Raw genomic sequence first — 16,436 nt, 5'->3', positions numbered from 1 at the left:
CACCCCGTGTGTGACTTCAGCTCATCTCAGCCGTCCATTTCTTCAATCACTAAATCTAACCCTTCATTGACACGCGTTCGTTTGTGCGGCGCGAATCCGCATAATGCCACAAGAATATGCCACGTGGACGGTGAGTCCTAAAATTCCCTTACTGCCCTCCTTTGTCTAACTATGGTTACTTTGTTCCAACCCTAACTCTTAACCCTAGTCGAAGCTATATATACCCACACCTATCGGTTCCAATCGCTTCTCTCTCCATTCTCTCTCTGTAATGTTATATCTATATTTATATATATATCTATATATATGTGTGTGCGTGAGTCTGTGATTTTCAATTTCATTGAAGTGCAGAGGACATGAATAAAACCCTAGCTTTCAATTGTTTTCTTTGAATTTTAGGGTTTTAATTTTGAATGTGGATTGAGTTGGAAAGGTTATGAATGTTATAGCATTGTTGATAGCGAAGTTTGAGGAAGATCATCAATGGCGGAACCAATGAGGAGATTCGGAGTCGGTTACGCGCTCGCGCCGAAGAAGCAGCAAAGCTTCATTCAGGTTTCTCTGGTGAATCTCGCGAGAGAGCGTGGTGTCGATCTCATTCGGATCGATACGGACAAGCCCTTGGCTGATCAAGGGCCGTTCGATTGTCTGATTCACAAGCTGTGCGGCGAGGAATGGAGGAAGGAGTTGGAGGAGTATTCGGTGAGAAACCCTAATGTGTTGGTAATCGACTCGCCGGAGGCTATCGAGAGGCTGCACAACCGGATTTCGATGCTACAGGTGGTGTCGGAGTTGGAGATTGAGAGTAGCAGTGAATCGTTTGGGGTTCCGAAGCAGATTGTGATTTACGACTCGGAGACGCTCTTGGATCAGGAGAAGTGGGGGGAAGGGTTGAAGTTCCCGGTGATTGCGAAACCGTTGGTGGCCGATGGGAGTGCCAAGTCCCATAAGATGTCGCTGGTGTTCAACCAAGATGGCTTGAACAAGCTGAAACCGCCGATTGTGTTGCAAGAATTTGTGAATCATGGTGGGGTTATCTTTAAAGTGTATGTTGTTGGGAAGTATGTGAAGTGTGTGAAGAGGAAGTCTTTACCTGATGTGACGGAGGAAAAATTGAGGAGTTTGGAGCCCTCCTTGTCGTTTTCGCAGGTTTCTAATCTCACTACTCATGAAAAGAATGATGATATATATTGTAAGATGATGAATTTGGAAGATGCAGAGTTGCCGCCGGAGAGTTTCATTACTGATATTGCTTGGGGGTTGCGGCGAGCAATGAAGCTGCACCTTTTTAACTTTGATGTCATTAGGGACACAAGAATCGGAAATAGGTACCTTGTTATTGACATCAACTACTTTCCTGGGTATGCAAAGATGCCATCGTATGAGACTGTCTTGACAGACTTTTTCTGGGATCTTTTGGAAAAGAAAGAGACTGGTTTTGATGATACTCAGCAGGTGATTAGTTGCGAGAAAGAAGCAAGGAAATTGGTAGACAATAATGGCTGTGGTGAGGAGGATGATGGTTCCCTTCCAGTTTCACCTCTTAGTAGGGAAGAAAAGGAGAACTCCTTTCAAGTTTGACGATGTGTATCAAATACACATGGTGCAACTTGCTGGTCCATCCGGCGGAAGAGTTGAGTCAGCAGAATATGCTCAAGTGCGGTGATCCTCCTCTTGGTTTGTGGGTTGAAGCAAGCTGCCCACATTTCTTTTAGATAGCAGCTAGTGTAGCGGTGAATAAGTAGGTTCTTTGCTTCAGTTTCTGCATCCTGACGACATACAAGCTGTTCCTTGTGATCATGTACATTCCATTGTTGCTTTGGAGATAGGTGCTTGCTTTTCAGATAGGTAATTCTCAAGAACTCTGAAGTTTTAGGAAGTTTAAGTTCTCCTATTAGGCATATTATTTCCTGGTTTTGAAACTGTCCAAATGTGTGCCTTTGGCAACTTCAATTAATGAATTTTGTCATTTTCTCAATGATAATTCCATTTTGTTTTTCTTAGATTTAAGTGTGAGTTTATCAAATTTATTCTTTCTGTGTTCTATAAATAATTTAAGTTCATTCCTTGCGCTATTCAGGCTCTGGTATCTATCAGTTTATAACTTTATTTGTTTCTTTTTAATGTAAATATTAACTTTAATGATTGGCATGCTAACACGGTAGCATGAAGATCTCACAAGAGGCATGTGAAACGATGTTCTGTCTTGCATAAATAAATGAAGTGAAATTTGCTGTAAAGATTCTATTTTTTGCATGTTATCCTTTTCATATTTGAAATGAAAAATTTATAATGCCAAAATGGGAAAATAAACTGTGGTTTATTTTTATTCTTTTACAATGCGAGCGTGAAGCTCAATGACCCATAGACGCCTTCTCAAGCTAAAAGCTCATTTATTATATCCATTATGGAACTATGTTTGAATGAAATAGAAAGCCTTCTCTTCCACGTTACATCCATGTTTTTTTTTTGCTTCCTTATCTTGTTAGCTATACGTCTACCCAAACTGAATTGATACCCCAATTTCTATTTGCTTCCATGGAGATGGGTGTCCACATGTTTTTGAACAGCTGCTGCTCCTATTCGTTTAACTAATTTGGAAGTCTGGAACCCTCTACCATGAAGAGAAGAGATTAGTGTGATTGAGCAAGTTTACATGACCTCAAGTTACTGATATCTAGATCATGCTTATTGGTATCATATGGGACTATTTGTTATATGGTTTTGAAGCATCCTTTCAAATCGAAACTTTAGTTTGCTCAAATAAATTGCTCTGACCAGGACTGATTTTGGTTGCATGGCTTTTGATGCATTCTTTTCGAGGTAGGTTACATAGAAAGCTTTGATGAACTTTTGGAAGTAGACAAAGCGAAATCATTTTGTTTTCTCATCGGTCAAAATTAGGACGCTATTTGTCCTTGGTAGGAAAGTTTTGTAGCAGAAGTGCATGGTGGTGAGATAGCCCAGCTTTGCATTGACTATCTTGCTAAACTCAATGCAGAATCAGACTGGAGAAAGCATTTGACTTACTAGACTCATGAGTAGGCTTTATATGAGATGGCCGTCTCCAAGGGATTGTTTTTTTTTTTGCTCTTCCATCTCAGATGGCACTGAACTTAGCAAGTTCAGTTTGCGGTTATGAGCCTAAATATATGAGTTCCATAAATGATGCCTGAGGCTGGAGTTGCTCTTGTCTAGTATGAAGCTTCCTCATCCCATGTGACATAGACCTGGCATCGTTTGTGCCATCATTCACGTGTACATTGTGATGCAATATAGGCAAAGAATAATACATGTGGAGAAAGGGATTTTCGTTTTTGGAATCTCTTAATTGAGTTACTGTGAACCTGTTTGTCTTGTGTTCTTTTCCTTTGTAGGGTTTGTCTGATCAAACTGTTGAATTATACGTATGTGCCCATACCATGCAACTTATACCATATATAGTAGGTATTAGAACCATATTTAAAGTAGTAAAGATAGAAAATAGTTTATGATTTTAAATATTTCTTAAATTTCTTTATTTATGTAGATTCCAGACCTTAGGAAAAACATTCAAGACTGCTTGGGAATATTGCAGTCAATAAAGGAGGAATCCTATGGTTATTCACTTTGACTGCCTCTGACCTTTGTCCATAATAGCTGTTGACTTTTACTTCCTTTAAAGAAAAGAACCTGGAAGCTGAAAGGTCTGCTCAAACTTTGAGTTTTCTAGAAAAATGAAATGATTTGAGAAAAAGTCGGGGATATAAATGACACAGCATGCCTGACATAAATTTGTCTTATATTCCATGCTCCCAAAATGGATCCTATCAAATATTTACATTTTCGATGGTCATTTACATTATTCCTTTTTTGGGGGTGAAAATGCTTTTATTTACATTATTTGTTAGATACATAAATAACCGATCCTGTTCATCACGAATCTTGTTTCACTCTTATTTACAGGGTAAAAGAGATGCCTATTCATATGTGAATATGTATAATTTTTCATCATTCTGTGTAACTAATCTTCTCATGTACGATCAATATCTTTGGGATACCTTATCGAACAAATTTATTTCTATGGTAATAAAGAACATTGTGTAGAGTCTTACGCTAAGGATTTTTTTGGTTCCTATGGTCGTTGAAGGATCGTATCATGCATTATGTTAGGTATCAAGGAAAATCAAATTTGGCTTTAAAGTCTTCTTTTGGTTGGTTTCACAAGGGGGGAGTGTTCACAACAAGCTATAAGCATTGTCCTAGATTGAATGTCAATATGATAAGTTGACATTAAATAGATAGAATTTCTCAATACGAGAGGTCCATTCAAGTACGCTAATGTGGTTTTCCATTGAGAATAAAATACTGTTGGTATCCTGGTAACCTTGTGGCAATGAGAAAAATCGACAGGGAGAAAAAAAAAATAACAGATGGTTGTTTTGTTCTATTTCCATTCAATCTGAATTTATTTTATCATCCGAGGACCAGGATTGAGGAATTTGTGCTCATGGTCCGATAAAGACTTGGAGATGAGATTAATGAACGTTGCTTTGGGTGATTTAAGTTTTAGATGGTGTTAAAATGCCACTTTGTAGATGATATTAGTGATAAAAATCGACATGGAGAAAAAAAAAATAACAGATGGTTGTTTTGTTCTATTTCCATTCAATCTGAATTTATTTTATCATCTGAGGACCAGGATTGAGGAAATTGTGGTCATGGTCCGATAAAGACTTGGAGATGAGATTAATGAACGTTGCTTTGGGTGATTTAAGTTTTAGATGGTGTTAAAATGCCACTTTGTAGATGATATGAGTGATATGGCATAGGTGGTTTGTTTAATTCACTCGATGGGTTTCGGATGGTAGCAAAGAAGGTTGGACGGGCATTAAGGTTAGTTGGTGTTGAGATGGTGATGGTGGTGGTTACTGGACAACAATCAAAGATATGACGTAAAGGTAGTGGGGCAATGCCACTAAAAAGATGGATTACGGGTTCCAGGTTGTGGAGCTAGAGGGGCCAATGACCATGATGGTGGCGGAGCATTGTTGTTGTTTTGGTGTGGCTTCTGATGGTGGATTGCTCATTTCAACTTGAAAGCTGTAATATTATTCTTTCCAATTTGCATTAGAATGTAGTAGTTTTAATTGTTTGAGTTCAGTGAATTTGATGGCCATTGGGAGAAACTAATTCATAAACTACAGGAAGTGATTATAAACATCAATAGGTTCCCTTCTAGCAGAACACTTCCATGGCAAATACTGAATGAAATACAATGATTATAACAATAATTACTTTACCTTCTAGCAAAAAAATATGATTATAACATTAATTACTTTTTCTTCAAGCAAAAAAATTTCCACCCTAAATACTATCAAACTATACCCATGTCACTCCCTAATGGTCAACAAGGCTATAAAAAACTCTCTCTCTCTCTCTCTAATCCTCCTCTCCCCCGTACTGGTTCTTATGTCATTATCTCTACTCTTTGTCACGAAACCCCGACTTCTCTCTCTCTTTCTTTCCTAGTTGGTTCTCCCCCCCCCCCTCCGCCTCCTCCTCTCAAACTGTCACACACACACAATAGAATCATCTCATTTTTTCCCCTTTGTTGGCACTATGGATGGTTCCTCCTCTCGCTCTCTTCTCAACAGAATCATCTCATTTTTTCCCTTTGTTGGCACTATGGCTGATTCCCCCTCCCTCTCTCTCCAATTTTTTTCCCCTTCCTATCCCTTCTTGTTTCCCACTTTTGTGTTGAAGTACCCAATTTTGCCTAGAAGTACTACAGCAAGTCACACGATTCACCTGCTGGAAGTGCTGCTCTAATGCTTGGAGTGCGGATCTGCGCTGGAGTGCTTATGCAGTTGAAATCTGATAATTGCTTTTTTGAAATCCACAAATTAGAAACTTCAAATTGGTGAACTAATAGTTTGACCCCAAGTTATTAGGGGGTTCAAGTTCTCTAAAAATACATCTTGAACCTAAATCACAACTTTTGATTACCTTTCTGCCACTTGATTTGGAGTTCTGTAAGGATATTGTTGTTTGAGGAGAAGAAGATGGTGATGATTACAACATTGATGGTTGTAGGAGAAGAGTAGGAGAGGAGGACGATGATGATGAGAAGAGAAGATGGCAGGTATAATGGGCCCGACCCAAAAGCTTAAGCTGTTAGGTAGTGTTGCTTACCAGCCCTTATAAGCCCACAACCCTCCCCATCTGGATCCAATGTAAGCATCCCTCTTGGCCCCCTGGGCCACCATTTTTCCATCCCTCCAAAATTGGACGGAAGAGAGGAGGGAAGGAGAGAAAATCTGCGGCATAGATATGAAATAGCAATTTTATCCTTTAATTATTTACCAAATCTACTAATTATGGATTATTTGGATTGAGTTATTTATGAAAATGCTATCAGTTTTTTTTTGGATAATTCAGATTGATAAAAAAAAAAAAAAATAGAGCTATGACAATGGTTAACACCTGAGAATATCATAATTAAAAATTTATGTTTAGCCCACATCCAAAATTATTATAGTAATGGTTAAAAGAATTATGAAATAGGGATAAATTGGTAAAGTGTGCTCAAAACAACCTCTTTCCATCCTTCCTACCAAACAAAGGAGTGGATCTCCACCAACTCTTCCTTTCCACTCAACCAAACAAAAGGAGGGAAGGATGCCTTCCCTTTCCTCAGGCTGCCTCATCCATCCCTTGGCGCTCCCCCTCTTCCTTACATCTATTTTTCCATTCTTCCAACCAAATGAAGCACAAAGGTGGGGACACGGACCTGGCTTTCCGTGTGGTCGTTTGGTGTAACACCGGATCAAGGACCGGGCCTGTTTTGATGCCACTTGTAACTGGTTTGGTGCTTGCCGTCCGACCCAAAAGCTTAAGCTATTAGGTGGTGCTTCCTACCCGCTCTTATAAGTGCAAAGACTTCCCGTCTAGATTCGATGTGGGACAAGATTCCATAACAGGACTGTATGAGATAGTTTTTCAGTGGCAATAGTTGTTTCAGCAAAACAAGCCATTGCTTCCTTCACCTTTATGTGCAACCGTATCTCCCTCTGTTATGTTTGTTATCATTCTGGCGACAACGAAAGTGTTCATGAAAGCAGAAAGCCACAATTATTTTTTGTTAATTTGATGCAGTTTGGTCAACAATCCTCAATACTCACATTTTTCATATGGACTTAGATTATTAACTCTTTATTTTCAATAGCCTTGGATATATGATGTTGATAATCATCCTGATATTAAATTACAATTCTAGTGGACCCTTAATATATAGATATGGAGGTCTTGTATGTTTGCAGTACTTATGTATATATATGAGTGCGTATGTCTAAATACAGAAAAGTAGTTAATGTAACACACTCTGGAGGAGCTTCCCCCCTATCAATTTTTTGAACTTGGCTCTTACACGCTTTCACTCCCGTTCTTGCTTTCGCTCTTGCTCCTGCTGTGTGACTTAGATATTAATTCAGGTCAGTACATTCGTTCTTTTGTTCATACGCTAATTGTTGAATTTTGGTACAATTGGGTTTTTCTATTCATGCTTGTTAATCATGTCAGCATCTAATAATTGCAGCAATGGAACTGCAGCGGCTATTTTCCCCTGCAATGTCAGTTCTTTTTTGACTTGGCCTGGCATATTTTTTTCTAATTCAACTTACTGTTTTCATCATCATCATCATCATCATCATATATTTATTTATTTTCTCCGTTTGGCCCCTTGTTAGCATGATTTCATTGTTGCAAATTATTGACTTGCATGTTCAGTACAAATATTTTGAGAAATATTTATTGTGCATTCAAAATTTTGATCCTGTATAAAGTTCCTTTTATCTTGCAGACACTAACTTTGCCATGCCAATTTGATTTCAGTTGTTCTCTTGTTTGTGATACTTTCGGTAGATTCTTAGAAGGCTTGGGATAGCACCGGTGATGCAATTTTTTTTTTTGGTTCCTTGTGAATGTTTGGTCAAGTAGAACTTGGATGCTAATGTCTTTAGAAGAATGTCATTTTTCTCTTTGCTTTATTGCTGCAGAGAGAGGTTCAAATAATAGGATATCTTAGTGGGTGAGTTTTTGGTTGACAAGTAGGACGTGCTTATAGTTAGTGTGGTGTAGATTTCTTTTGTCTGCTTCTCTCGACTCACCTTCTGTTTTCTTTCTTGATTCTTTGTTGCACATCTTGTGTCGCTTTTTTCCGGTTGCAGTACTGTCTTTTTACAGGATTAATTTCATTAAGTGACCATGTTCTTTTGTGCAAGCCATGAGATGTCAGAATCACAATAGAATTTAAAATCTTACTGTTTGCAGAATTCTCAAGTCCTTCATAAAAGCCTGGAATTTACCAAACTGTACTTGCTCCATTTAGCGGAGTTTAAATATTTTATATAATTATAAACCATAATACGTAAGGCTAGAAATAGATTGAGTTCGATAGGTCTTTTAACTCTTGAAATTAATCAGGAATGAATTGAATATCCTTTTTCCTTAAACACTATTAGAAATATTTATTGTGCATTCAAAATGTTTAGAACTCTTTCTCAATATACATGGAAAATTAAAATTGTTATGATTGAAGTAAATTCTGGTTAAAATGTTTTAAATTCATTGTGCATTGAGAATGCTTTAAATTATTGGATCATTTATGAAAAACTAAATATACTATGACAATTAATTTTGGGTTGACCAGAATCAAGAGCCAAACTTATTAAATTTTAGTTGGCCTGCAGGTTTGTTAATTTCTTAATGACACAAGGTTAATGAAATTAGGAGTTGGTATGTTATTTGCAAATTGTTTTATAATGCGTCAACTAACATTAGATGGGATTAGGTTGTTTCTCAACCAGCTTAAATTAATATTCCATAGAGTATTAATTAACCCATCAAAGACTTGAGATGAATTTTCAAGATTAATTTCAACAGCCCCCTGGGTAGCATGCAGTAGGCACCTGAATAAACACTTCTTTTCAACTACCTCATGCCTGAATCAATTTCAATGCAGTTTTGAAATGATATTTTCTGGACCTCATTTGTGAATAATATGTACATAGCTTCACTTGTGAAGATAGTAAAGTTTACAGTGGTAGGGGTCAGAATTTATTATTATTATCAACAGTAGCTACCAGTTACTGCACAAAGTTCTGGACATGCAGTGGATCCTATCAGAAGCTATAGCTTAATGACCTAGGAACTTGTATAATCCTTGTATATATTTATAATTTTATTTCTTGATATATCTATATATTTATTTTTTCATCTTGAATACAGCAGCGAGAAAAGTCAAAAAGAGGGGAAAAAACAGCTCTAATATTAATTTTTAAAAATATATTGTGGAGAACATGATAGGAAGGTTGCTTTACGGGCAGTCCTTTCTCTCTTCCTTGTATGTGTTGTTGAGTGATGGGATAAAGTGAATTGAATAATAGGAAAAACTAATGGGAAACTATTTCAATTTTGTATTTGATTGTTCAGGAAATGTGACAAAATTTGCTATCTTGGCCCCCATAAGACGACAATAGAGTTCATATAATATTTGTTAAAACATTGGCGCATATAATTATTAGGATTAGAGTTCTTGTGTTGGCAAAGTTCCATAACAAGTGAGTTGTAATGTTCAAAAAAATATTACCGCAATTCTTGCACGATTATACTTGTTGTGGAAGATTAATGACCTAGTGGAAGTTCTGCCCATCCACTTAATTACTTCACCATACACAATCACACGTTAGACAAAGATTGGAGAAACCTTAGTTGACTTAAGAGTTTACGTTGGTTAATTCATTAGATAATCAGACTACCTGGACCTAGGTGATACTAGATGACTAATTGGGCTTAAATTAGTAAGTTTTGGTATCTTGGAGTATAAAATGGGTGAAAAGCGACAGGCGTGAACAATTTAAATTGCAAGACATTGGAGAGGGATTGATCACTTTGGATGAGAATTTGATTGCTCTACTCCAATGAGGTAGGATTGAACACTTTACACACTGATCGGCTACTCTTTCCCAGATCTCAAAATTTTCTATTCTCAATACGATTTAGTACTTGCATAAACCTTTTAAACAATATGGATATATATTTGGTTAAAAGTGACGGAAAAAAAAAAAAAAAATGGTTGATGTGCCCATAAAATTTTCCTTGACAGGATTTGCCGAGTCTGATCCAAATGCCATAAAATTAAGTGGCGACGTGCTTGAGGAGTTACGAGTTGAGGTATATTTTGTGTTAGATAGGCATGACTTGAATTCTAAATTGTAGAATGTGCATCTGATTCTTCTGTTGTTGGGTGTCCAATGAAGAAATAGAACCTAGTTCAGTAGAAGTTTCGATAGGCATCTCTGAATAGAATTTTCATTCACTCTTCAGAGATGAAGGAAAATTGGCGATTGCTTTAATCAATGTCCCCATTTCCAAGATGTAAGGATTCGATGAGGATGATATGTAACATGCAAAAGCCTTGTACTCATACCTGAGTCCATGTTACACAGTGGAGCCAATGCAGAAACTCTGTAAAACATTAAGCCCAGTGCGAAGGAGTTGCAGGATAAAGAGTATATATGACGGTGTCCTGAACTTTTCTTTTTTAAGTTTCTAGTTTGCCCAGAACAGATTTGCTATGATGCTGTAATTGCATGACGATGGACTTGTGGCACATGATATCTGTTGGCATGTAAGGAAAGCATTATTTCTACTTTAAAATATTTTTTGTCAGCCAATGGCATTTTGCTTTATTGACTCCAATATGTTTTTTTACTTGTGTAAATGCTTTCTGAAGATCTTAATAAACCTCAATAGTTCGCAATATCTTACTCTAATCCCTTATCATCAAACAAACTAATTTTTTTTTTTTTTTTTGTCAGAATGTAACTTCATTCAATATTCCCAATCAAGTACTGCTCAAGGATTACCACAGACCTCTTTTCTTGACATACCGAGATTGACAATAATATGTTATTTTGGGCTGGATTACCTTTTATCCATTTGCATTTATTTAAGTTCCATGTTTGTGGAAGAGATACGAGTGACATTTGGAAGAACTTTTATGACTGAAAGGGAATTGTAAAACTGGATTGAGAAAGTTGTCCGAGGTTGTGAAGATTTCTGTACTCGTTAGATTAATCTTCATGTACATTACTTGTGGAAACATGAGTACGGAGATCTGGCAAGGAAAGTCATATTTAAACTCTCTTCCTTGCTGGGAACTATATTGTGCCTTGTACTCGTATACTTATGTGAACCACTTGGGAGGTTTTGTTTAATGATTCTCTGAGAATAAGGGATGTTCAATCTGATACTTATTCTGGGAAGAAATTCCGAGTCTTGGCTGTTTGTTGAATTTCTTTAAGAAGATTTTCCTTTTGTGGTATTTATGTAGAAGAATCAACAATCACTGATTCTCTGGATTTTTCACCTAACGTTTTTCCATATTTTTGTGAGTTATTTATTCTCTATATTGATTAGTGTGCCTTCTTGGAATGAATTGAAATTAAGTTTCCCCACTATTCATAATGTTTCTAGTATTTTTGAAAAATACTTGTTCTGTCTTAATGAGCAATTATATTATTATTACTATTTTTAATTTTTGTCAGAATTTAAAGCTGCTCTGAATGAGATTTAAAATGTTATTAGTCTTTTCATGTGTGGCCATCTCTTGTTTGATTCATTTGAACTCGCATTTCATACGTGCTAGTATATGATTTCAGAATTTGTTCCTTGCTCATCTGCTTGTGAAAGCTATTTGTTCTTACATAAATATTCAGAATGCTAGCAGTTGTTGATTGGCTTGTTTGGAAGGCCATTTAATGGCGCGATGGCTGGTGATACTATATTCCGACTAAGTAATGATCGTTGTAATGTAACATTTTCTTTTCCTAGTAATGAAAAACGAAATGACAAGGTTATTGCAATCTTCAGTACCTCTTGTTTCATGCATAAGGCGACCCAAAGAACCATCTGTTCAGCAGTTTCTAGGTTTTGGTTGGTTCTTGATTACATTTTACCTGAGTGTGCCTTGCTTGCCTGTTATTCAAGTGTTTCATTTGTCTTGCTTGTGATTGGTGCTATTGGTCCTGCATTTCATGTTTCTCTCCGTCTTATATGGTAAAATTCTCTCTTACGCACTCTTTCCATTAGAACCAAAACGAACCTATGCCAGAGTACTACATACTATTTGTTACGTAGTTTTGTTAGTTTTGATCCTGTGACCTGAATATGGCTGCCGAGAAATGGATATGCTGAACGTGATGAGTCTGGAATTCTGCAGGTAAAGGAATATTAATCGGAGTACGTTCAAAGCTATAGATTTAATCTTTGACATTATTTTGCGTAAATGTTACTCTTAAATTCCGATAGGTATTGCTGATACCAAGTTAGGGTTCCCTGTGTAACATTTGTGTGGTGTTTAATTTGTTTTGAGAAGTTTATGCAATTAGATGTCATAAAGAAAAGAGAATCCACTATCCTCATTAACTGATTTTTCTTCACAGGCACACAGCCTCATTGATGGAGGGGTTTCCCTAATGGTCACTCTCCAGCATTACACAGTATTGTTTTTGGATGATGTTTGGGGACTGTGTCCGCCTTAGGCCGCATAAGAAGGAAGTTCCTTTTTATGGTGATGTGGTCTGGTCTAATAAAATACTGACATGTGTCCTAAGTCAAAAAAAAGGTTCAAGCCCATTTCTAATGGGTTAACCGGGATAGAATCCTATATTACATACGCAAAATTACCTATTTACATTACTCAACATCAAAACCCTAATATCCATGTTCTTATCATCCGTTTGTCCACTTTCTCCCTCATCAAAGCAACCTCTCTTTCTATGGTACCATATTTGGTCTGAAAGATTTCATACCCTTCAACTACTATCTTCTAGTTCTAGCGCAGTGGCGGTTAAGAACAAGATGAATATAATTCTTATTCCCTTTTTCATGATGTTCTATTAAGTTAACCCTAATTCAATCCTTGTATAGTAAGAAGAAGAGAGGGAGTAGTAGTGGTAGAGAGAGAGGTGGTGTTGCTAGTGGGGAGTGGCGGTGGTGGCGTCAGCGGCTGTTGGGGAGTGGCGATAATAGGGTTTAGGAATGAAATACTCTTCAATCTGTTATCCCTCTTTAATATCTTGTACACATGAGTTGGGTTAAATCATCAGTGGGTTTCATTCATTTTTGTTTTTTTGTTTTTCAAATATTACATAATTTTGGGACGCATGTCGTTATACATCACTCATGAGAAAGAACTACCTCCTTATATGACATTATTGTTTGCTGACGTTGTCTTTTAGAATTCTGTGATGAAATGGTCTATTTTTGTGTAAGTGACTTTGCGTCTGATTTCAGGTCAATGTTTCGAGACTATTAGAGAGAAAAAATCTCATGATGAGATGAGAAATTAAGGTCAACTAACAAACACGAACTAAAAGACGATTGACGAAAAGAAATGATGAGATGAGATCACATAAATCCCACGTAAATATGTTTATCAGTCACTTTCTTGTCACATTGGTTAGTTTATTAGCTTATTTTCTTATAGCTTGAATACCAATCAAATTCAATCTGATTAGCGTCTAGACAGATTCTACACTGATTGATATCTATCTGGTTAAGCAATCAGAAACCAACTTTTCTTTGTGGGATGAAGAAATGGAGGTAAAATGAAGAAAAAGCACATAAAACATCAATATATATATAAACTGTTATATATTCCTTTTGTCCCTTTTTAATTGTTCGTCTTATAAACTGTGACTGGTGGAGGTAAAATAAAGAAAAAACACAGAAAACATCAATATATATAAAAAATGTTATATATTCCTTCCGTCCGTTTTTAATTGTTCATCCCGTAAACAAGGCGGACAGTTAAAAACGGAGGAAGGTAGTATTATATATTATAGTGGGGCCTATAAGCATACTATATCTATGCAAATGGATATGTGAATTGTAGGCCTACAAATTATATTAATATGATTACACCAAAATGATATGCACGGATGAATCATATCTGATTGGTGTAGTGATGCAATGGGTGGTGAATGCCGAAATAAAAGGATCTAGAGTACAAATTGTAATTGTACACTATTTCAGTCGGTTGGATATCTATATGTGGATACTAAAATTTAGTGGGCTTTGGTTTTAACAAATGGACCAATTAAATATGAGTCTAATGTTTAATTAAGTTATTTAATTGGTTCAGGCTTGGTCCACTTAAATTATTTAATTAACCTAGCTCGGATGATTAAATGAAAAGATAATTATTCCTAATAAAATATATTTGGAATAAGTAATTTTAAGGATAATTATCATAATATAACCGGCCCGGCCCAGTTATTATTATTTTTCCTTATCATGAGATGACACGTGACATTATCCTATTAATCCAAGAAGCCTATAAATAGAGGCCTGGAGGAAGAAGAAAGGGATGCAAAAAAAAATTGAAGGTATAGAGATTCAGAATTCAGAAGTCCAGAGACTTAGAAATCCAGAGACTCAGAAGTCAGAGACACAAATTCAGAATCCAAACCCAAAAGCGAAGAACATCAAACACATCTAACAACGTGCCGTTCTTCATCAAATCCCACGGTGATCAACAATAAGCACATCCAACGACATGCCGTTCTTTATCAAATTTCACGGTGATTTAAGAATAAGCTCGTGCAGCCCTTGGATCCAACCAATAACAAAAAGGGGATCAAATCAGAAAACCATTCTTTTTGTAAAAGATATTACAAAGGATTGTACTCCAAATATTTCTGATTTAATAAATTATTATTTTGCCATATTTTGTCTTTATTTGCAGAGAACAAAATTTGTGGTTACAAATTTCTGGCACGCCTAGTGGGACCCCTTTGCCTCTTATCTCTCTCCTACCATCAAGTTTCTTCTCTGTCAGATTCTATGGCTCTACCTAAGGCTCAGACAGACAAGAAAGCCCCAAAGAACATCGCTGCTGCAAAGGTCGACGCCAAAGCCACCATGAAAAGTGGCACGAAGGCCAAATCAAGTGATGGAAGTACCTTGGCGGGCCCTGTGACACGTAGCAAGTCCCAGGCAATCGCGTCATCCAAATATCAGCAAGACTTGGTGAAAACCACTCTTGCAAAGCCGACAAACGTGAAAACCCAACATGTCAAGAACCCTGACGTTGTTCCAGAGGAGATTCCGCCACCAGATTCACCTCATTCCATCCATGATGTTCACTCTAGTGTCGGTTCACCCCCAGAGTCACCAATTCAGACTTCGGAGCATTAAATCACTTTAAGAAACGTTGACTCTCAAGGCCTATCATACTCAGATGTGGTCGCTGCTATGATGACTGGAGCTGCCATGGTGGAGGAACAACTAGTAATTATGTCTCGTGCCATTGAGAACCTCACAAAGACTGTTGAAGAGAAAGACTTACAAATCGCTACGCTGATAAACAAATTAGAAGTTCAGACCTTCGGTGAATCACCAGTACAATCTGGGCATCCTACATCTTCCACAGCACCGCCAACTGGGAATCGTGCAACTTTCACACCACCACCGTCTGGGAATCTTACATCTTCCACAGCAATGCCGACGGAGAATCCTAATTCTACCGCATAAGGTACTCGCATGGAGGACCCCAAACAGACGCTAGTGACAGAACAGGTGGCTAGTCAAAATCAGACGCCAGTAACAGAATAGACAGCTAGTCAAACCAATCATGCTTCTTCAGTCTCTTCATTATCTGTCGCACAATTGCAAGATATGATAACAAATACAATCCGAGCCCAATATGGAGGCTTTTCACATAACACTCTCATGTACTCAAAGCCTTTTACAAAGAGAATCGACAGTATGAGGATGTATGTAGGATACCAACCTCCAAAGATTCAGCAATTTGACGGAAAAGGTAACCCCAAGCAATACATTACCCATTTTGTCGAGACTTGCAACAATGCCGGAACAGGGGGATTTACTAGTTAAACAGTTTGTCCGCTCCCTTAAAGGAAACGCGTTCTAGTGGTACATCGACCTAAAGTCAGAGTCAATTGATAGTTGGGACCAAATGGAACGAGAATTCTTAAACAGATTCTATAGCACTCGTCGTACTGTTAGTATGATAGAGCTGACTAACACAAAACAATGGAAGGATGACCCTGTAATCAACTACATTAATCAGTGGAGAGCATTCAGTCTTGATTGCAAGGACCGATTATCAGAAACCTTTGCTGTAGAGATGTGTATGTAGGGAATGCATTGGGGCCTTTTTTACATTCTGTAAGGTATAAAACCTCGCACATTTGAAGAATTGGCTACGCGTGCCCATAACATGGAGATCAATATGAAATCCCATAACGGCAAAGGTCCCGTGGCCATAGAACCACGCAAGGATAAGAAAGACTGGAAGAAGGGCGATAAGTGGTCAAAGACCGCTGCTAAAGATTCCATGGCTATCTTAACCACCCCAATCAAGATAT

At 37.3% G+C, this 16,436-nt stretch overlaps 1 protein-coding gene across 3 annotated transcripts; it reads left to right on the top strand.

Annotated features, from left to right (window-relative positions):
* Positions 1-243: 243 nt before the first annotated feature.
* On the top strand, positions 244-11,450 carry LOC132303548 (inositol-tetrakisphosphate 1-kinase 1-like). Of its 3 annotated transcripts, XM_059800853.1 has the most exons (4): positions 244-1,848; positions 10,145-10,212; positions 10,366-10,669; positions 10,860-11,450. In XM_059800853.1, the coding sequence occupies exon 1, from the start codon at positions 484-486 to the stop codon at positions 1,579-1,581; it is 1,098 nt and encodes a 365-aa protein (XP_059656836.1). In that variant the 5' UTR covers positions 244-483; the 3' UTR covers positions 1,582-1,848; positions 10,145-10,212; positions 10,366-10,669; positions 10,860-11,450. The 3 variants fall into 3 exon arrangements, with proteins under 3 accessions (XP_059656836.1, XP_059656834.1, XP_059656833.1); XM_059800851.1 differs by having other exon boundaries at positions 10,145-10,669; XM_059800850.1 differs by lacking the exons at positions 10,145-10,212; positions 10,366-10,669.
* Positions 11,451-16,436: the final 4,986 nt, after the last annotated feature.

The sequence above is a fragment of the Cornus florida genome, unplaced genomic scaffold (assembly GCF_030987335.1).
Source record: "Cornus florida cultivar Cherokee Brave unplaced genomic scaffold, ASM3098733v1 CherokeeBrave_3.0.0_Hap2_Chr04, whole genome shotgun sequence".
Taxonomy (NCBI): Eukaryota; Viridiplantae; Streptophyta; class Magnoliopsida; order Cornales; family Cornaceae; genus Cornus; species Cornus florida.
Note: the sequence above shows the minus strand (reverse complement) of the source record. Positions and strands in the feature narration are given on the sequence as shown.

Bases quoted from the DNA above. Each gene is read 5' to 3' on its own strand.
- LOC132303548 (XM_059800850.1), top strand. From the start codon at position 484: ATGGCGGAACCAATGAGGAGATTCGGAGTCGGTTACGCGCTCGCGCCG.